Source organism: Schistocerca piceifrons, chromosome X (genome assembly GCF_021461385.2).
Source record: "Schistocerca piceifrons isolate TAMUIC-IGC-003096 chromosome X, iqSchPice1.1, whole genome shotgun sequence".
In the NCBI taxonomy this organism is placed as follows: domain Eukaryota; kingdom Metazoa; phylum Arthropoda; class Insecta; order Orthoptera; family Acrididae; genus Schistocerca; species Schistocerca piceifrons.
In genome coordinates, this window is record NC_060149.1 from 191,750,721 (window position 1) to 191,774,176 (window position 23,456).

Genomic DNA, 23,456 nt, shown 5'->3' on the forward strand with positions numbered 1-23,456 from the left:
TAGAATGAGTCCGGTGACGAGTGTCCTGGTGGAGCCCGGAATCCCTCTATTGAAGGTTAGGTGTGCACAACTGCTCACCAGTTATGTTGCACATGTTTGTAGTTCTGCGCATCTAAATTACCGTCTCCTTTTTCCGCCCATGGCAGTTCATCAGCTGCATCAATGACCTAGGTCAGGGCTACGATGGCGGTTTGTGTTCGGTCCCTTTTGTCTGAACTGGAATCCTTTCCGTTACCACCTCTCCTCAAGGTCCATTCATGTACACCTCCATGGTGTACACTTAGGCCACAGATTCTTCTGGACCTTTCTCATGGCCCTAAATTCTGCGTTAACCCTGTGGGTCTCCGCTATCACTTCCTGTCAATTCTCAACATGTACCGGAGCCATGAAGTGGTTTACACTGACAGCTCGATGACTGACAGTCATGTAGGTTTGTGTGTGTTGATGGAGGACATATTGAACAGCGTTCCTTGCCCGATGGCTGCAGTGTTTTCACTCCAGAGATGGTGGCCATGTCTCGTGCTCTTGAGTACATCCCCTCATGCCCTGGAGAGTCATTTCTCCTGTGTACTGACTCCTTGAGCAGCCTACAAGCTATCGACCAGTGCTACCCTCGCCATCCTTTGGTAGCATCCATTCAGGAGTCCATGTATGCCCTGGAACGGTCCCGTCGTTCAGTGGTGTTTGTGTGGACCTCGGGATATGTCGGAATCCCAGGCAACGAACTTGCCGACAGGCTATGTGGAAACTGCTTCTGGAGATGGGCATCCTCGGAACTGACCTGCATTCTGTCTTATGCCACATGGTTATTCAGCTTTGGGAGACTGAATGGCAGAACAGTACGCACAACAAACTGCATGTCATTAAGGAGACTACGAATGTGTGGAAGTCTTCCATGCAGTTGTAGGCGCTACAGCCTGGAACCGAGCGACCGCTACGGTCGCAGGTTCGAATCCTGCCTCGGGCTTGGTTGTGTGTGATGTCCTTCGGTTAGTTAGGTTTAATTAGCTCTAAGTTCTAGGCAACTGATGACCTCAGAAGTTAAGTCGCATAGTGCTCAGAGCCATTCTTCCATGCAGTCCTCTCGCAGGGAATCAGTTATCCTCTGCCAGCTCTGCATTGGGCATACATGGCTAAAGCATGGTTACCTATTCCGTCGTGAGGATCCACCTCAGTGTCGCTGTGGCTCACAAATGACGGGTGTCCACCTCTTGCTGGACTGCACACTTTTAGCCGCTCTGCGGCGGACTTTTAACTTTCCCAGCAACCTACCTTTGGTGCTGGGCGACAATGCCTCAACAGCAGCTTTAGTTTTTTCCTTGCTTGCTCATATTGCCATCCCCACCCCATTCTCATTCCTAACATGTGCAGCGTGCATCTTTCTCCAGCATCTTTATCACTTCTCTCTTCCTCCTCTTATCCCTGCTACTTTCCACTCATCATCTCCTACTCAACTTTATCTGCCTTTCATCATCCATTTACCGCTTCCTTTCTCTGTTTGCTGCTCACTCTCATCTCTCTTTGCTCTATTCCTCATGTGGGATATGACAGTTCCCTGTTATATTTTGCGTTTCTCTACTAATTTTATATCTTAGATGTGGGATAAGTTTTCTTATTTATTTTCTATTTCAAATACACCTTTCTTCTCTTCTTTCATACCTATTTCATTCCATTTGCACAATTCTGTAGTCTTGATAACTCTCATTTATTGGGGACTGTGAAGGTGAGTGAGAGGTGGAATAGAATTATTTGCGATTTCTCAGTAAACTGTGTGTGTGATGTGGTGCTGAATTGTTGGAAATTATTGTTTTAGGTTGGTTGTGCAACTATTAAAGAAGATAAAGAAGCTTTTGCACTGATATCAGTTTCACCGACAGAAGTAAGAGACCTGGACTTTGCAAATGATGCTTGTAAAGTTTTAGCAACCATTTCTACAAAGTTAGAAAGGGGAACTATATCACACAATGAGAGGAGGTCAGTAGCTGATTACTACTTTATCTGCAACTTGTCTTCTTGCCACTTTGGTAAAACATTTATATTAGATGCTGATAAATCTGCTTTTTTAGCCAGTATTTTATCTGACTATTTCTAGTCAGCATATCGCTTGCTTAATACTGCATTAGGGTGGTCTTGTGTTTTTTTATGGCATGGAATTTTTATGTATAACATATTACTTGTTTGCAGTCATCACTTGTTCATTTTATATTTATGTATATTTATGGTATTTTTGCCCATTGTCCTTCATCCCTTTGGAGACAAGTTGTTAATCTTGAAACTGAAAGTACTTTTTCTCTGCAGACGTTAAATTTGTGATATCTATTCAAGAAAAGAACCTTGTGCAACTATGAACAACCATCAGCTGTATAATAGAATGACAACAATGAAAATTTGTGTTGGACTGGGACTCGAACCCGGATTTGCTTATCTTGAGCGGTCACCTTAAAATTAGGCTATCTGAGCATGATTTAACGGCCATGAACCATATGCCTACAACTTGGACTTGTACATCCATTATGTATATTCCTGTACATGCAAGACATTTTATTTGAAAGTCACTTGCCCGATGTCGGCGGATAAATACAAATATTACAGTGACTGTGTTATTCTGAATTACGCCCAAAGAAACATTGCATTGTAATTTAGAATAACACAGGTACTGCAGTATTGTATTTATCCACTGACACCAGCTAAGCAACTTTCAAGTAAAATATCTCACTAATGCTAGAATACGCAGAATGGATAGATGAGTACAGGTTGTAGGCACATGGTCGACAACATATGGAAGTCTGGGTGTGGCCATGCCGCATTTGGATAGCCTAATGGTAAGGCGACTGTTCATGATAAGTGGAAATTCTGTGTTTGAGTCCCGGTCTGGCACAAATTTTTGTTTTGTCATTCCATTATACAGGTGATGATTGTCTATATGTGCGATTGCAAATACATTTCATTTATTTTCTAAAGGCTGCAGTTGCTACAGTGCGTGTTCATTGCCCGAAGGAACATTGCATTATAATTCAGAATAGCACAGGCGCTGCAGTATCATATATAATGCTTCAGTAGTAATCTTCTGTACTCTTTCCATTATAATAGTGACATTACCCATGGAAAGTAGTTGATGCCTCTTACGTTACTTGATATGGGCTATTTTTAGTCTGAAGGTGCAATTTTTGTGTTGTTACTATCACACTGTAGGGTTTTACCCATGTTTTGCACCCACACAGTCATGACATTACACTCTGCGCAGAATTTTCGTGAATTGTTTTGCCCGTTTGTATTGCAACTCTTCATGACACCTCTTGCCTCAGATTTGCCAATTCACATGATGGGAAATAGGAAAGGGTGTGAGGAGAAGGAGAGACAGTGGGGGAACCATGGTGGGGTGGCTTGTGTGCCTCAGTGATACAGATAGCCATACCATAGGTGCAACCATAATGGAGACATATCTGTTGAGACGTCAGACAAATGTGTGGTTCCTGAAGAGGGGCAGAAGTCTTTTCAGCTTTTGCAAGGATAAAAGCCTGGATGATTGATGAATGGCCTTGTAACATCAGCCAAAATGGCCTCACTGTGCTGGCACTGTGAATGGCTGAAAGCAAGTGGAAGCTACAGCCATAATTTTTCCAGCAGCCTTGCAGCTCCTTTGCATGGTTAAATGATGATGGCATTTTCTTGGGTAAAATATTCTGGAGGTAAAATAGTCCCCCATTCGAATCTCCAGGCAGGGACTACTCGTAAGGATTTCGTTACCAGGAGAAACATTCTATGGAATGGAGCATGAAATGTTAGATCCCTTAGTTGGGCAAGTAGGTTAGAAAAGTGAAAAAGGGTAATGGATATGTTGAAGTCAGATATAGTAGGGATTAGTGAAGTTCAGTGGCAAGAGGGACAGTGCTTCTCGTCAGGAGTGTACAGGATTATAAATATAAAATCAAATAAGAGTAATTCAGGAGTAGCTCTAATAATGAATAAGAAGGTAGGAATGCATGTAAGCTACCATGAACAGCACACTGAACACATTATTGGAGCCAAAGCACGAAACCCACACCCACCAGTAGTATGAGTATATATGCCAATTAGCTCTGCAAATGATGAAGATATGGAATATATTGAAGTAATGTATGATGATGAGATAAAATAAATTATTCAGATAGTTAAGGGAGATGAAAATTTGTGGTGAGGGACTATAATTCAGTAGAAGGAAAATGAAGAGAAGGAAAGTAGTAGATAAATATTGCCTGGAGCAAAAAAATGAAGAAAAAGTTGCCTGGTAGAATTTGGTACAGAGCGTAATTTAATCATTGCTAACACTTGGTTTGAAAATTGTGAAAGAGGATTGTGTACATGAAATAGACCTGTGGAAGCTGGAAGGCTTCAGATTGATTAAATAATGGTAAGACAGAGATTTTGCAAACAGATTTTAGACCGTAAGACATTTCCGGGGTGGATGTACCTCAGTTTATTGGTTATGAACTGTAAATTATTGTTATAGTGATCTTCAGTACAAAGACTTGTTTGATGCAGCTCTCCAAGTTACTCTATCCTGTGCAGGCATCGTCATATCCGAATAACTACTGCAGCTGTACATCCTTCTGAATATACTTACTGTATTCATCTTTTGGTCTCCCTCTATGATTTTTACCCCCTACACTTCCCTCTAGTACTAAGTTTGTGATTCCCTTGATGTTTCGGAATGTGTCCTACCAACCAATCCCTTCTTCTAGTAAATTGCGACATAAATTTATTTTCTCCCTAGTTCTGTTTAGTACCTCCCCATTAGTTACATGAACTACCCCTGTAATCTTCAGCATTCTTCTGTAGCACCACATTTCAAGAGCTTCTATTCTCTTGTTGTCTGAACTGTGTATTGTCCATGTTTCACTTCTGTACAAGTACTTTCAGAAAAAGCTTTTCCATTCTTCTGTAAAGAATTTGTGTTAGCATTTTGCAACCACGACTTACTTAAGCAATAATTCAGTAATATTCACACCTGGCAGCACCTGCTTCCTTTAGAATTGGAATTATGATATTCTTCTCGATATTTTAGGGTATTTCGCTTGTCTGATACATCTTGCATGCCAGGTGGAACAGTTTTGTCGTGACTGGCTCTCCCAAGCCTATCAGTAGCTCTGATGACATGTCATCTACTTCAAGGGCCTTTTTTCGACTTAGGTCTTTCACTGCTCTATAAATTCTTCTCACAGTGTCATATCTTCCATCTCACCTTCATTTACATCTTATTCCCTTTCTATAATATTGCTGTCAAGTTCATATCCCTTGTATAGACAATCTGTATACTCCTTCCACCTTTCAGCTTTCCCTTCTTTGCTTAGGACTGGTTTTCCATCTGAGCGCTTGAAATATTCATACAACTTCTTCTCTTTTGTCCCTAGCCCTCTTTAATTTTCCTGTTAGCAGTATCGATCTTTCTCCTAGTGAAATACACTTCTAAATCCTTACACATATCCTCTAGCTAGTCCTGGTTAGCTGTTTTGCACTTCCTATTTGAGATTAACAGGTGGCAGAAAATGTATAGAGTACAGATGTAAGGATATAAAAGTATATACAGGGTGATTCAAAAAGAATACCACAACTTTAGGAATTTAAAACTCTGCAATGACAAAAGGCAGAGCTAAGCACTATCTGTCGGTGAATTAAGGGAGCTATAAAGTTTCATTTAGTTGTACATTTGTTCGCTTGAGGTGCTGTTGACTAGGCGTCAGCGTCAGTGGCCGCGGACGCCCTAGAAAGAGCCCACGTTGGGAAGCATCGCTAAGATGGCGACCGCTCAACAGAAAGCTTTTTGTGTTATTGAGTTCGGCAGAAGTGAATCGACGACAGTTGTTCAGCGTGCATTTCGAACGAAGTATGGTGTTAAACCTCCTGATAGGTGGTGTATTAAACGTTGGTATAAACGGTTTACAGAGAATGGGTGTTTGTGCAAAGGGAAAAGTTCTGGATGGCCGAGAACGAGTGATGAAAATGTAGCACGCATCCAGCAAGCATTTGTTCGCAGCCCAGGAAAATTGACTCGCAGAGCTAGCAGAGAGCTGCAAATTCCACAATCAACTATATGGAGAGTCCTACGAAAAATGTTAGTTATGAAACCTGAACGTCAACTACCCGAGGCGATGGATCGGCCGCCAGGCAGCCCGTGACGGAGCACTTCATCACTGGCCTCCAAGAAGCCCTGATTTTAACACCTGCGATTTTTTCTTATGGGGGTATGTTAAGGATATGGTGTTTCGGCCACCTCTCCCAGCCACCATTGATGATTTGAAACGAGAAATAACAGCAGCTATCCAAACTGTTACGCCTGATACGCTACAGAGAGTGTGGAACGAGTTGGAGTATCGGGTTGATATTGCTCGAGTGTCTGGAGGGGGCCATATTGAACATCTCTGAACTTGTTTTTGAGTGAAAAAAACCTTTCTAAATACTCTTTGTAATGATGTACAACAGAAGGTTATATTATGTTTCTTTCATTAAATACACATTTTTAAAGTTGTGGTATTCTTTTTGAATCACCCTGTATTACTAGAGGAAAGACAGATATTGCCTACAAGACAATTAAAGAAGACTTTGGAGAAAAGAGAGGCTACTGTATGAATATCAAGAGCTCAGATGGAAACCCAGTACTAAGGAAAGACGGTATGGCTGAAATATGGAAGAAATTTTCTTAGAGGGGCTATACAAGGGAGATGAACTTGAAGGCAGTATTGTAGAAAGGGAAGGGAACATAGATGAAGATGAGATGAGAGATGTGATAATACTAGAAGAATTCTTCAGAACACTGAAGACATGTTACTGAAAGGCAAACCTACATTTATAGCATTTGCAAACTTAGACAATGCTTTTGACAATGTTGACTGGAATACTCATTCAAATTATAAAAGTGGAAGGGTAAAATACAGGAAATGAAAGGCTATATTCAAATTGTACAGAGACCAGATGGCAGTTATAAGAGTCATTGGGCATGAAAGGGAAGCAGTGGTTAAGAAGGGAGTGGGACAGGTTTGTAGCCTATAACCAATGTTATTCAATCTTTCTATTGAGCAAGCAGTAAAGTAAACCAAAGAAAAATTTAAAGGGATTAAAGTTCAAGGAGAAGAAATAAGAACTCTGAGGATTGCCCATGACATTGTAATTCTATAAGAGGCAGCAAAAGACTTGGAAGAGCAGTTGAACAGAAGGGATGGTGTCTTGGAAGGAGGATGTAAGATGAACATCAGCAAAAGCAAACTACGGATAATGAAATGTACTCAAATTAAATTGGGTGATGCTGAGAGAAAGTAGTAAATGCATTATGTTGTTTTGGCAGCAAAATAACTGATGATGGGCAAAGTAGATGATATAAAATTTAGATAGGCAATGGCAAGAAAATTGATCTGAAGAGAAATCTGTTAACATGACATATAGATTTAAGTCTTAGGAAGTCTTTTCTGAATATATTTGTCTGGAGTGTAGTCATATATGGAAGTGAAACATGGACGAGAAACAGTTTAGAGAAGAAGAGAATAGGAGCTTTTGAAATGTGGTGCTACAGAAGACTGCTGAAGATTGCATGAGTAGATTGTGTAACTAATGAGGAGGTACTGAATATAATTAGGAAGAAAAGAAATTTGTGGCACAACTTGACTAAAAGAAGAGATCTTTTGATAGGACACATTCTGAGACATCACATCAAGGTATACCAATTTATTATTGGAGGGAAATGTGCAGTCTTTGGACTGAAGACCACGTCATCATTATCATCATCTTACAATGGAAGTTAGTGCCACGCAATGGTGCATATGCCAAATGGTACTAGAAAATATATACGTAAAATGGCTGCATTATTTCCAGGTTATGCCTCCATTCATATAATGTTGTATATTTAATATCCATAGTTACTATACACAATGAAAAATATTTTGTATATATTTTATTTTAATTTTGTGAAAGACAGCCGTTTTTCTTCCCGTAATTTTTTAGTTTGGTTGGGCATTTCTTATGTGCAATATTGCAAAGAATGTAGTTTACTGCAGGAAACATAATTTGTATAGCTGTTGCTAAATACCAACCACTTCAGGAAGTTTACTTCCCAATGGTTGAGTAGAAATGGGAAGAATCTGGTGTTTCAAGGCTGCCAGCTGTTTGGAGCTGCCAGTCCTCATAGACATTAGCTGTTGGCACATTTCAGTGACAGCTGCTAAGTGTGACAGTGGAACCTTGCGTGTCACAGAGAGCTGGATTTTAGCTATGATTGTGAAGATAGTACAAACATCAACCTCAGGTTGTAAGTGTCAATTACGGTGTGGATGGTTGTCGAAGAGTAACAGTCATTATCGGGTAAACTTAGTTGTATTAGGCTTGCTTATTTGTGCAAGGCTCCGCTCATGTTGACGTAGGAGTTGGTATTTCATCTGAGAACAATTACACACACTCAATAAAACTGAATTTGTGAAGATCACAAAGACGGTCAACTCAAATATAATAATTCCACATGCTAACAGGAAATGGGGTGTTGCAGAAGAATGCTGAAGATTAGATGGAATGTTCATATAACTACTGAAGACAAAAAGTACTGAATCTAATTAAGGAAAAAGAAATTTGCATCAAAACATCACTACAAGGGGAGATTATTTGATAGGACACATACAGAGTGATCAAGGAATAGTCAGTTTACTAATAGAGAGATTTGTTGGGGGTAAACCTTGTAAAGGAAGAACAAGGCTAGACTTATGTAAGCACATGCAAATGGATGTCAGGTATAGTAGTTACGCAGAGCGCAGGCACTCATTACCTTGTCTGCAGCCAGGCACATATATATAGACTACCTGCCATGTAGCCTTACTGCCTGCATTGTGTGTGTACACAACTCAGTTGGCCACCCCTGACTGTGGGTGCTCATCCAGGGAAGTGCAATCATGTAGTCCACAGGTCAGCTGCCTGAGTGCTCATCTGGGGCAGTATATCACGTGGGCCACAGATCGGCTTCCTAAGTGTTCACCTGTGAAGTCTTTTCCCCACCTATCAGCTGTTTCTCCATTCGTCAACTGTCTGCCTGACCTACCCACCACTGCCTGTGGGTGCTGGGCTGAGTGGCCCCTCCGGCTAGAACAGCCTCACCTATGTGATTGTATCTCTGCAGAATTGCAAAACAGTGTTGTAAATAGAGGTTGTTATACAAAATACTGAAAGTGTCATCCAAGAGAAGTACATTGTGTATTATTGTAATCATTTATTAACAAAATGTATGAAATGAGGGTGAAACATGAGTTATGTGGTGCCATTGCTTTAGTGTATTCATTTTCCACTAGGGCATAACTTTCATATGCTCTGGTTTGTCCAGTGGAGCCAGCAGATTATGATGCTTCAGAGGGCAGAATGAAAATGTAATAATATTTTTATTAGAGTGGAGTGAAGTGTCATAGAAATATATACGCAGTTGACAGGTAGAAATGTAGAATTGTAATTTGGAAATGTTTTTTTTTTTTTCAAATAAATTAGTGTGATAATGTTAAATGCAGCTCTAGCTTTACACTGACTTCAAGTTGTTTATTTGTTGCATGTTAAGAACATACAGTTACAAAAGTTTAACCACAATGCTAGAATCCTCAAGGTGGTTTGGTAGCATAAATTACTCATCCCGGATGATTCTGGTAAACAACTTGTTAAGTTTTAATAATAGCTACAATTGTTATTGTGTTAAGTATAACTTAAGGCAAAACTGAGGATTTAGTGAGCTGCTGTATTATCCAAAAAGTAATTGATTTATATTCCATATTTACAAATATACTTGTATTTCATTTTTTTATAACTATAATTTTAAAATTTGTTTATTTAAAATTTTTCAGAGCTGTTACAAGTCTGCTGCAGGATATAGTTTATTTCATTGCGGGACTTGAAAATGAACAGAATAAATCAGAAGCACTGGATCTCGTGGTTCAGAATCCAAACAGAGATCGACAAAAGCTCCTCCGTGAACAATATATACTTAAACAGCTATTCAAAATACTTCAGGCACCATTCCTTGAAAGTGGAGAAGGTGAAGGACCATTTCTTAGAATTGAAGAGCTTGGGGATCCCCGCCATGCACCGTACAAATATATCTTCCGTCTGTGTTATCGTATTCTGAGACTTAGTCAGCAAGATTATCGCAAAAACCAGGTATGATAAATATTTTTAAAAAATCATATTATTAATTTAAATCAAATACTTCACTTTCCCGCACCTTTAACCAGAACCTTTTGACTTTTTTGGTTCATCAGTTTAACAATTTCTTATAATTACTTTTTAAATTTAGTTGAAACTCTTGAGTTCTGTGTACAGATTTTTTAAAATGTTAAGTCGTGTACAGAAAGCAGGAACAGTAGATAGGACTTCTTCAAAAGATGTAGAGGATGTTAAACACTGATTCCCTTCTTTTCCCTTGAAAGAAGAAATTCAGGAATTTCCTGATTTAAGAATTAAGAGGAAATTAACATTATACATAAAAAATGTGGTTGTAATACAAGCAACTGCATGGGTAAAGGTAACTGCTCACTATATAGTGCATGTAATTTTGATTGTCTCCTTAATCTATTTGCTGCTAAAGCAACTGAACAGTCTGAGCCAATTAGTTGTAATTTGTATTTAGTGTGGAATCAGTTTGGTGGTGTTACATTTGCAAGAGAGAACAAATGAATATTGTTTATGACAAATATAGAAAGTAGTTTCTAAAATTTTTGGATGTGTCACTACATATTTAGAGATGTATTTTTTCTGAGACCTGTGGCACAATTGGACTAATGATGTTATCATAAAACAGGACAGTTGGTCAGCTATACATTCACTCTCTCTTTTTTTCCCCCTGCTACCTCCGGTATTTCCTTGCAATTTAATCCTTGTTTCTCTGTTTACATTTCCTGTTTCGTGCCAGTGCTGAAAGTAACACATAAATGGATTATGGGGTGAATTATGCAGTGAAAACAAGATGTTATGGACAGTGCAGTGTTTGATGTCCACTCACAAGACACGCTGGTTCCACTCCTGGCAGTCATAGAAAGAGTTGTAGCAAGGTGCATCGTCTGTTTATCACTGCTGAAACCCACTGTAGGCGGTGATGCCCACAGTGGGGATGTTGGAGAGACTGTCTGTTACCAGCAACTACAAAGCTGCCTGAAATGGCCTGGCAAAATCAGTGTGTACCCTTTACCATGGGTGGTCTGGGCATGGCCACAGAGAAAAATGTTGTGCCAGGGCTGCCCAGTTCGAGAAGCAGGCATGATGAGCAACGTACACATTCAATCTCAGCATCAATACCAGGCCACTATATGTGGTGCTGGGCTAATGCTGTTATGCGCATTGTCCCCCAATGCGAGGCATAAAGTAGGGGCCGAAGTAGGGGACGGATGATGACCTGGCTTTCAGAGTCATCAGTGATCATTGTTAAGATGCCATTTGTGACATTAAGCAAAAATAGTTGTGAAATGCTGGCTCTGCTTCGTTTGGTAAGTGCCCCGACCACTCTGGATGCTGACAAAAGTTTGCACAGAAGTGGGTTGTGAGCCGATGCTGTGGCTACCTTGGTGTCATTGTGGATATTTGTGCAGGGTCTGTTGTGGGTCCTGATAAAGTGCAAAATAAATTCTGTGTCGAGGCTGACAGGAAGGCGGGACGGGGGGTCTCCATTTATGTGTGGGACTAAAGGAATTTTGTTATTATATTTGTTTAAAAACAATACCTACAGCTGTACGTGCTGTGCTGTCTTTTCTGAGTGCTTAGACTGATGCCCAAAAATTCGTATTAAACATTTGTGGTCAGTTAACAGGTCATATTTTCTGCTGCACAAATGCTTGTGGAACTTCTTGATGCAGTAAATAATTGCTAAAGCCTCCTTCTCAACTTGGGAACAGTTTGTTTTGATGGTGTATGTGATTGGTCTTGCAGAGTCATCTGAAAATTATGTAACAAAACTGATGCAATCCTGTGCTGTGACACATTGGTCTCGAGTATGAACTGTAGCCTCGACGTATGTGGCATCGGGTATTGTGCTGTTTTGGGAGAATCCTTAAAGGATTGAAAAGCCTGTTAGCATAAAACTGAACGCACAAATTTGATACCCCTTCTGCGCAGATGGTTGAGTGAGTGGGTGACTCGTCCTGCTGTGGGAATAAGTGTTGTGTATTAAATGATCTTGCCAAAAAAATTGTTTGAGGTTGGTGGGTGATGGCATATTGATTACTGCACTGAAATGGTCACATGTGGACACAATGCTCTTGATAATGAGAATGTGCTCTAGGTATTTAATGCTGGTTCTAAAAGAACTGCACTTGTCTAATTTACAACATAAATTTTCCAGGAGACACTTAATAAGCGATCCAGATTCCTGTGGCATTCCACTTACATTGCTCATGCAGTGATGGTGTCATCTAAACAGTTAATACAGTGTGGAATGCCCTGAATCAGTTTGGAAGATGGCAGGGAAACTAGCAACCTCAAACAGGAAATGATTATACTGGTGCAAGCCACAGGGTGTGTTTAAGACCAGCAATGATATTGATTCTTTATGTAACAGAAGCTGTTAATAAGCTTCTTTTAAATATAATTTAGAAAATATTGGCCCCCAGCTAGTTTTGTTAACTCCTCTGGGCAAGGCATAGGATAGAGATCAGTGTTGGACCGAGCATTGATTATTGTCTTGAAATCATAACAAATTTGTAAAGATCCATTAGGTTTTACATTGGATTGAGCATTGATAGTTGCAGAGACCCATTTGGTTTTACAATGATAACCATGAGCATCATCTATTGACTGGCTGAGAATGGTGAAATGGTGCCCAATTTCTGAAGCCAGAGAGCTCTGCCTGATCAGCGTCTCTTAACAGCAAATGGCAGTGTGCAAGCTCTACAAAATTTTGGTGCCAGTCATGGTTTCATAGAGGTTGAGCAGTAAAATTTTTTGCACAATGTATTGATGGCTCTTAAATTTCTTCATACGTATTGCAAAGAGGATCTATACAAGAAAATGACACCAGTAGTTTTAAACCAAGTGCTGTAAAGACATGTAAGTCAAAAATGTTAAAATGATAGTCGACTTCACTACCAAGAATGTTAGCACGCACTCAACGTTTTGGTACGTAGCTGTAAGCAACAGTTCTCTGGGAGAGAGATTGTGTTTGGCAGTAAGACACAACCCATAACTGAGGCTTGCAGCAAAGGTGAGGCAACCTGCTGTTATGTATCCTCATAGGTTAAAGACACAGCAGTTCCACCATTGAGCTGAAACTCCGGTAACTGTCTGGAAATAGTAAGAGCCAACATTAGGTTTTGTAGCACTTGTAGAACTGCCTAATCAGCTGCTGTGACTATGTAGAGCAGTGTGTTGTCACAGGTCCCTGGTGGTGTGGGGTGCTGGCAACCAGTTTGATAACACAGAGCCCCCAGGTACCTGGGTTTTCCACATGCCAAACACTGCTCAATGTGCTGCGGGCAACTGTATTGCCAATGGCAGCTGCCACAGTCTGTGCATGACTAGAGTGTTGTTGACGTGCATGGTGAATGCTTCAGTGCCAAGGGGGAAGATATTTCTGACCTGCCCATTTAGTATTAAAAAATGGCTTACTCGTCACTAAGGGGAAATCATTAAGATGTATACCAGTACTAGAAACAAGGCAGTCCAGAATCCAAATGGGGTTGTAGTAGTCATAGCAATATGATGGTAGACTGAGTACTTCATACAGTGGCACAATACAATATTAGCTGGGTGGCTGCCTTAACTCTTGTGTGAGAGGCGTGGACTGCGTGACATGCCAGGTCCACCTTTGATGGTCACAGACAGTGGCTATTGTAACGAGGTGCATCATCTCAGCGTTGCTATCAATACACGCTATAGATGGAATGGGAATCAAATTAAGCGTAATAGGTTGTAGTGTCAACCAAGAGGAAAAATTATGCACACCAGATATTTTGAAGTAATAGTTCTTAGTGCTTGACGGTGTTTTTTTCCATCTATACACAAAACTACTCATTGATTCTTGAACATCATTTTTTGCTCTGCAGTATGTGTTCAAATGTTCTGCTTGTTGCATTTGTACTTTCATTTCTTATTGATGTGTGTGAGTAATTAATTTTCTTTACAATGTCTTAAGCACAGATAACAAAACAAGAATTATACTTAATTCAAATGGCAATTATGGTATTGCTGATAGGAACATCTATTTATAAAAACTCTTGTCTTATGCAACAGTAGAAGAAAAGATCAAAAGAAAGGAAAATGCAAGAGTTGTAATGGGAAATAATGTATGGAGACAGACAAACAGATTGAATAAACAAATGTGAGTAAATGCAGACAAATTAACTGGTTCACCATTTTGGAGGCACAGGAATTTGCAGCCAGTTAAAATGCAACAGATTGGACATGAAGCTACATAAACTTGGAAAAGAGTAATTAGAGAGCTGCATAAACAGCAGTGTGCTAATAAATTGGAAGCCAAAGAATGACAGACTACATTAGAAAAGGAGAGGAATCTCAAGCGATAGAATATTGTTGTGATACTCAGAATCTCCCTGAGTTCTTTCCCTTTTTGGTGGTTCATGTATGCCCCAAAGTACGTGGCTAATCTTTTCCCAAAACTTCTGTTAGCATTGCCCATGTTTAATCTTGTATTTAGCTATGAAAGGAACTTATATATCCTGAAAACTTAAGATTCAGTTATTATGATTCTCTCTCTATCTCCCTCCCTCCCTCCGATCTATATCCATATTTTGCAAACCACCACAAAGTGCCAAAGTGCATCACAAAGGGTATGCCCTTTGTACCAGTTAGTAAGGTTTCTTGCTGTTACATTCACATATGGAGCATGGAAAGAATGATTGTTCGAATGCCTTTGTCCATGCTGTAATTAGTCTAATTCTGTCCTCATGATTCCTATGAGAGTGATAAGTAGGGGGTTGTGGTATATTCCTAGTCTCATTATTTAAAACTGGTTCTTGAACCTTTGTTAGTAGACTTTCGCCTACATCTACATCAATACTCCGCAGATCACACTTAAGTGTCTGGCAGAGGGTTCATCAAACCATTTTCACAATAATTCCCTATTACTCCGTCTTGAACAGCATACAGAAAAAGTGAACTTCTGTATCTTTCCATGTGAGCTTTGATTTCGCTTATTGTATTATGATGATTATTTCTCACTGTGTAGGTCGGCATCAACAAGATACTTTCGCATTCAGAGGAGAAAGTTGGTGATTGAAATTTCGTGAGAAGATCCCACTGCAACGAGAAATGTTTCAAGGATGCCCACACCAATTCTTGTGTCATGTCTGTGACACTCTGTCCACTACTTATCAATAATACAAAATGTGCTGCCCTTCTTTGAACTTTTTCAATGTACTCCAGTAACCCTATTTGGTAGTGATCCCCCACCACGCAGCAGTACTCCAACAGAGGATGGACAAATGTAGTGTAGGCAGTCTCTTTAGTTGATCTGTTGCATCTTCTAAGTGTTCTGCCAATAAAATGCAGTCTTTTGTTCGCCTTCCCCACAACATTTTCTATGTGTTATTTCCAATTTAAGTTGTTTGTAATTGTAATTCCTTGGTATTTAGTTGAATTTATAGCCTTTACATTTAATTGATTTGTCGTGTAACCGAGGTTTAACAGGTTTCGTTTAGCACTCGTGTGGATGACCTCACATTTCTCATTATTTAAGGTCAGTTGCCAGTTTTTGTGCAATACAGATATCTTTTACTTCTCATTATTTAGGGTCAAATGCCAGTTTTTACACCATACAGATATCTTTTCTAAATCATTTTGCAATTTGTTTTGATCTTCTGATGACTGTACTAGGTCGTAAACGACAATGTCATCTGCTTTATAACACTATCTTGGGGTATGCCAGAAATCACTTCTGTTTTACTCAGTGACTTTCCATCAGTTACTACCTATGACAGGAAATCACGAATCCAGTCACATAACCATAGGCACGCAATTTGATTACAACCTGCTTGTGTGGTATGGGGCCTTCTGGAAATCTAGAAATATGGAATCAGTTTGAAGTCCTTTGTTGATAGCAGTCAACACTCAGTGTGAGTGAAGAGCAATGTTTCCTAAATGTATGTTGACTGTGTGTCAATAGACTGCCCTCTGTGAGGTAATTGATAATGTTTGAACACAATATATGTTCCAGACTTCTGCTGCGTATCAACATTAGTGGTATGGGCCTGTAATTTGGTAGATAACTACTATTGACTTTCTTGAATATTTGTGTGACCTGTTTAACTTTCCAGTCTTTGGGTACGGATCTTTCATCAAGCGAATGGTTGTATATGATTTTTAAATATGGAGCTGTTGCAAAGGAACCTAATTGGTATACAGTCTGGATCAAAAGACTTTCTTTTATTAAGTGATTTAAGTTGCTTCACTAGTCCAAGGATATCTACTTCTAAATTACTCATGTTGTTTCTCTGGATAGTTTACGTCTGGTCTTCAAGAGTCTGCCAGTTCAGTTTTTTCAGCATCACTGTAACAGTTGCCCATGAGTCAAAGAAATCTGTGCCCATTCATACAGCCCTGTCCCACATACTTGAACAATGTTCTAGAATGTGTCACACGAGTGATTTGTTAGCAATCTCCTTTGTAGACTAATTGCATTTTTCCAGTGTCCTACCAGTAAACCAAAGTTTACCACCTGCTTTACCCACAATGGAGCCTACATGGTCATTCCATTCCATTTCATATCCATAAAAAGTGCTACACCCTGGTATTTGTATGTGTTGGCTGATCCCAGCGTTGTCTCATTGATGTTATAACCATAGGAGACTATGTTTTTTTCATTTTGTGAAGTGCTTATTTTTACATTTCTGAAAAATTGAAGCAAGTTGACAGTCTTTGAACCACATTGAAATGTTATCAAGCTCTGACTGAATATTTATGCAGCTTCTTTCAGATAGTGCTTCATTATAGATAACTGCAGCATTGCAAAAAGTCTGAGGTTACTATTAATATTTTCTGCAAGGTCATTAATATATAACATGAACAGCAAGGGCCCCTGGGACACACCCGAAGTTACTTCTACATCTGACGATGACTCTCCATCTGAGATAACATGCTGCATCCTTCGTACCAGGAAGTCCTTAATCCATTTCCAAATTTCACCTGATACCCCGTCTGATTGAACTTTCGACAATAAGTGTAGGTATGGTACTGAGTCAAATGCTTTTTGGAAGTCAGGAAATACTTCTCATCTACCTGACTACTTTGATCCAAAGTTTTTTGTATGTCATGTGAGAAAAGTACAAGTTGGGTTTCACATGATTGATGTTTCCAGAAGCCACGCAGGTTGGCATGGAGAAAGTCATTTTTTCAAGATACCTCATTATATTTGAGCTCAGTGTGTGTTTTAAGATTCTACAAGAAATCGGTGCCAAGGATATTGGATGGTAGTCTTGTGGATCTCAACACGAGTGACACTAATACTGATTTCAGCCATCTCTTCAGTGGTACAAGGATTAAATTGGGGCTATTAATCTAGGTTTTTCTTTGTAAAGGAACATTTGAAAACAGAGTTAAGCATTTCAGCTTTTGCTTTGATACCCTCAGTTTCAGGGACTAGAAACTAACTTTGGTGCCACTAACAGCCTTTACGTACAACCAGAATTTCTCTGTGTTTTGTGAAAGATCATTTGACAATATTCTGCTGTGGTGGTCACTGAAGGCTTCATGCATTGACTTCTTGACAGCTACATATGTTTCATTCAGCACTTCTCTATCTATAGTCCTATGCTTTGTTTTACACCTATTATGCAATAGTCTCTATTTCTTTACAGTGACTGTATACCATGGAGGATCCCTTCCATTATGATGTGTTCTACTGGGTCCATATCTATCCAGTGCATGGTCAACTATTCTTTGAAACTTGAGCCATAGTTCCTCTACATGTTCCTTCCCTGTGCTGAAAGTTTAAAGTTCCTCATTGAGATGTGACACTACTGATTTTTTATCTAGTTTACTGAACATGTATATATCTTTCTGCTTGTTTTAGTTACCCTTTGTTCTTTGGTTATCATTGTTACCACAACCACATAATGATCACTGACACAATTGTTGATGTGGACAGCCACAAAGAAATCAGATCTGTTTGCTGCCATTAGATTCAATGTATTTCCATCACGAGTGGGGTTCCAAACTATCTTTTCCCGGTAGTTTTCAGAGGAAGCATTTAGCAATGTTTCATGAGGTGTCTTATCATGCCCACCACTAACAAAACTGTAATTTTCCCAATTGTTTGTTGGATAAGTAAAGTCTCTACAAATGATTAAAGTATGGTTGGGGAATTTACGTACAAGCTAATTGAGGTTTTCTGTAAAGTTTTTGGTTACATCAAAAGATGGGTCTCATGGGCTATAGAAGGAACCTGTCACTATTTTATGCCCACCCTTGATATGTAGTCTTGCCCAAACATTCTTACATGCAACTTCAGTTTGTATCTCTTTGGATTTGAATCTCTTGTCTCCTGTGACAAATACACCACATCCATTTCCTATTAGCCTATCATTTTGCTACACACTTAAATTTTCCCCAAAAATCTTACTACCTACAATTTTGGGTTTCAACCACATAGTATTATGTGAGCTTCACTGCTTTTCGGGAGCACTTCAAACTCTGGCACTTCGTTGCGAATGCTTCAACAGTTAACCACTAGGATATTAATACTCTCACCTGTGGGAGGCATTTCTTTCAATCTTACACTGATACTTCTGGGTTTCCTACAACTGTTGTTATCTGGATTGGATGGGGAGTCACCTAATTAAAAAACCCTTGTGTGCACCCCACGTATAGTCTGCTACCTAGGTAGCAGCCTGTGATTTGCAGTGCCGGCCGCGGTGGTCTCTATGGCGCAAGTCGAGGAAATTGTAGCCTAGCTTGTCACAGAACTTACAAAGTATCTGGTTCAGTCCTTCCACTCAACTCAGAACCAGGGACCAAGATCAGTTCTGGGGACAATGCTGCAAATTGTGAGCATCATTGAAACTTCTTGCCTAAGGCTGGTCTTGTCAACCTTCTCTGCCAGTTGCTGGAATGTTCCTCCAAATATGACCTCGGAGCCCAGGCGACAGGCATCTTTTGCTCCAACGTGCACCGCAGTTCACATTTTCTTGCACACTGTTCTATCAGTGGCTGCTGGAATAGCCTCTTCACTATGTTGACTGAGTCTCCCAGGCACTGAGAGCACCTAGTTTCCTTTCTTGTCCCTTGCTGTCATTTCCCTGACATGTACCATCATTTGCCATATGTTTGGACTGCCAACAATTAATAGAGCCTACCCTTTTGCACTTGCCTGCTCTTGACACCAGACAGAATAGGGTTCTCCGAAACAGGTGAAGTGAGTCTCATTGGCTCAGTTTCAGTTTCAGTTTCAGTGAAAGACAGCGCCTTGACTTGCTGGTTAGGGAGATCGATATAACACACAGAGTCCTCCCTGGTCCCTGTCGACAGTGTGCAAGATTCCTAGATCTGCCTTTGAAATGTCACATGCAGTCAAGAGGACAAGTAATGACAGATCTCGTACTCTCTGCAGAGGAGACAGGATCCACAGGAGAGGATAATACTTGAGGTACTTTTGGTACTGGTACCACAGGTACATGACTTGGGAGCTTTTCCAACACACTTATTTGTAGCAGCTGTCAATCATTTGACAGTAGTCGAGTGGTTCCCAGCTGCTTACAAACATCAACAACTCATCCTGTGTTCAAGAACAGCATTTACAATGGAGCAGCATTTTGGCTGGTGCATTGTATTACAGGACAGCGAACAAATAACTTTAAACTAAGAATACTTATAATCTTTTCTGTATCTTGAGCTAAAACACTACTGAAGTGAAGCAAATACACGATTCAAAATTTCTGTTAAGGCAGCAGAAAAACTTGTGGTGAAAATTACTAGTAAAGTTGTTAAGACTTTCATGGCCACTTGTTGACAAACTGCCTGTTGGCTTCTGTCTTTGGTTCTTTGACAGATGTTTGTTTGATGATTCTTCTGATGTCTTGCTAGCATGAATGCCTGGCACGGTCAATGCTTCACTCTCCATTGCTGATGGTGGACTAGAGTTGATCTCACAGCCGCAGATTATATGTACCTGGCACAGCTGCATCCAAGGGCTTTTCTGTGGTTGTTTCTAGTGCGGTTCCCTCCTTGCTACCTGCAACGATGGTTCACTGCAATACGGAAATTCAGGACCCATTAAAGCTTTCTTCTTTCTTGTTGAATCTATTCTCATGTTTGTGTATTTCTATAGCTTCTCTGAACAAGCGGGTGTGATAGCTCTTGTCTATAGCAAAACCTTCTGTGATGGCAAATTTTACTGTGTGCTTGGTCTTACACAGTGCATGCTCTGCCATGACAGATTCCTCCATCTGCCCCAAGCTACAATGCTGCTCATGTTCTGTGATCCTAGTGTTGATTGATTGTCCAGTCATTTCAACATAAACTTTTCCTTATGTACATGGTATGAGATATATTCCGGACATTGCATGTGGATCCCTTTCCTCATTTATCAATCAGAGACACTCTTTGATCTTCTTTGTCAGTTTATAAATAGTCTTTAAACTGTGTTTACACAATATACAGCAGATTCTACTCTGGGGATATATGACAGAAAGGTCGTATCAGACATTTCTTTTTCAAATGTGTCACTTCGCCGAGTGTTTAGAGGCTGTGAAACTTTTTATGTTACTGTTGGAATATCCATTGCTCCTTAGAATGCTTTTCAGGTGTTGTATCTCGCATATGAGGTGCTGTGGCTCACATATTTGTCGTGTGTATGTTACAAGCATATTAATCGTGCCTCTTTTCATGGTCAGGTGGTGACTTGTCAGTTTGTGCATCTACTGGGCCGCGTGTGTCGGTTTTCGATACACGTTGTGTCCCATGTTTTCACCTCCTCACGTTACCAGCACATCGAGAAAGAGTAGCTGTTTGTCCTCTTTTACCTCTATGGTAAATTTTATGTCAGCATGGAGGCTGTTCAAGTGTCTTAGGAAAGTGTTCTGAGGGGCAGTGGGTACTCCACCAGTTACATCAGAAGTGTCACAGGGTCAAATACTCGTAGCGAAGTGACACATCGGAAAAAGAAATATCAAGCACGGGCTTTCTGCCATATATTCCCAGAGTGACAGACAGAATCAGCCATATATTGCACAGACTATTTATAAACTGACAAAGAAGATCAAAGAGTGTCTCAAATCAACAAATGAGAAGAGTGACCCACATGCAATGTTGGGAATATATTGCATACCATGTATATGCGGAAAAGGTTATGTTTGAATGAATGGATGCTCAATCAACACCAGGATCACAGAACATAAGCAGCATTGCAGGTTGGGTCAGGAGGAGAAGTTGGCCATGGCAGAGCACGCGCTGTATGAGACAGACCACATAGTAAAATTCGCTGATGTGGAAGTTCTTGCTGTAGAGAGGAGCTATCACACCCAGTTGTTCAGAATAGCTGTAGAAATACGTAAACATGAGAATAGCTTCAACAAGAAAGAAGAAAGCCTTAAGGTGAGTGGGTCCTGGATTCCTGTGTTGCAGCGAATGACTGTTGCAGGAGGAGAACCACACCGGAAATGACCACTGAAAAGCCCTTGTGCATTGGCGTGCCAGGTACAGAAATGAAGGGTGAAGCTTTGACAGTGCCAGCCACTCGTGTTAGCAAAGAACCAAAGATAGAAGCCAACAGGCAGTTTGTCAACAAGTGGCCATGAAAAGGTAAACCGTTTTGTACTAAACCTCTACAGGGAGAGGATTTGCAGATTGTACCAATGCCTTGACCAACGTTGGAAGAAGAAAGTGTGATCTCTCTCTCTCTCTCTCTCTCTCTCTCTCTCTCTCTCTCTCTCTCTCTCCTTTCTGTCATGGTTCTAGGATGAAAGAACTTCACCGAGGTTCTTCAAATATATGCGCCTATTCACCACTGCCCAAGTACGTTCTGTATACGACAGAATGGAATGAGCTTTTCTTCATGAATGAGTTCATGCAACACAGATATTTGGCAAGAACAGATGAGGAACTTTTGGACATTTTCTATCAGCTAAACAGCAGAATTCATCAAGACAACTGGGACAAGATTGACAGCACCATTTGCAGGAGCAACACAGAACAAACTTGAGTGCTGCACTGAGTGACAGGAGAAAAAGTTTTAAGATGCTGGGAGCAGGTTGACAAGGCGATTCCCAACATGTCACGCACAGTGGTCAAACTCACTGATTGACAATTGACCAAAGAGGAACAGTCTGTTCTTCTAAAAGGAGTTAATTTCGCTACTGTCCCGAGAACTATACCTATAAAGGACATCATCGCCAATACTGAAGCAGCCATTTGGACCTAGAGCTGAGGAAATATGCACTGAAGTAGCCAGGAGACTGCGTCTAGCAAAACTATCAGCTTGCAACCTGAAGAATGAAGAGTACAAGATATCAACGGTCTTAAAGCTGACTAGAATGTATTGGTACTGCCTGCCAAAAAGGGAAATGTGACCATCATAATAAAGACCAAAGACTATGAGCAGAAGATTTGGTCAGCTTTGATATTGTTTCTTTGTTTACCTAAGTGCCACCCTTTGATTCCCTGGAGCACATTGGTTCCATTTCCCTGCAAGATATGACCAAGCTCTTTCATGCACATCTCACCATGAGTTTTTTCATGTGGAATGTCATCCTCTACGAACAGGTGGAAGGCATCGCCGTGGGCAGTCCTCTTGGTCCAAAAACTTCTTCATGGAACATTCTGAAGCACAAGCACTGGACTTGACACCTTGTAAACCTAAGGTGTGGTACAGATATGTCGATGGTACCTTCGCTGTGTCGAACTAAGGTGAGGAAGAGCTTAGTGTCTTCCGCAGGCACTTGAACAGCCTCCATGCTAATATAAAATTTACCATGGAGGTAGAAAAGGACAAACAACTACTCTTTATAGATGTGCTGGTCACAAGGGATGGTGAAAACCTGGGACACAGCGTGTATCGAAAACTGACACACACTGCAGAAACTGTCGAATCTCCACCCAAGCCAGAAACAAGGCAGTATTAATATGCTCGTAATGTGAGCAAGACAAATATGTGAACCGGTGCAACTCAGATGTGAGATACAACACCAGTTACATAAGAAGTCACACACAGTCATACAGTCTTAGTGAAGTGACACATCAGAAAAAGAAATGTTGGTTATGACCTTTCTGCCATACATTCACAGAGTGACAGAGAGAATCAACTATATATTTCACAAACGTGGCGTAATGACTATTTATAAGCCAACAAACAAGATCAAAGTGTGTCTCAGATTGACAAAGGAGAAAAGGGACCCATGTGCCGACAATATACCACATACTGTGTACATGCGGAAAACTGTCAGAAGGAGTGGATGATCAATAAATACTAGGGTCAAAGAGCATAAGCGCATTGCAGCTTGGGGCAGGTGGAGGACTCTTCCATGGAAGAG

The 23,456-nt window shown here is 40.4% G+C and overlaps 1 protein-coding gene across 1 annotated transcript in view; it reads left to right on the plus strand.

The window, feature by feature from the left end:
• The window catches only part of LOC124721161 (inositol 1,4,5-trisphosphate receptor), a 360,416-nt gene that overhangs the window by 67,895 nt on the left and 269,065 nt on the right, over positions 1–23,456 (plus strand). Inside the window, exons 10-11 of the mRNA XM_047245990.1 lie at positions 1,814–1,974; positions 9,837–10,149. Of these exons, the coding sequence (XP_047101946.1) occupies positions 1,814–1,974; positions 9,837–10,149 (474 nt within the window). The remainder of the gene's footprint in view (positions 1–1,813; positions 1,975–9,836; positions 10,150–23,456) is intronic.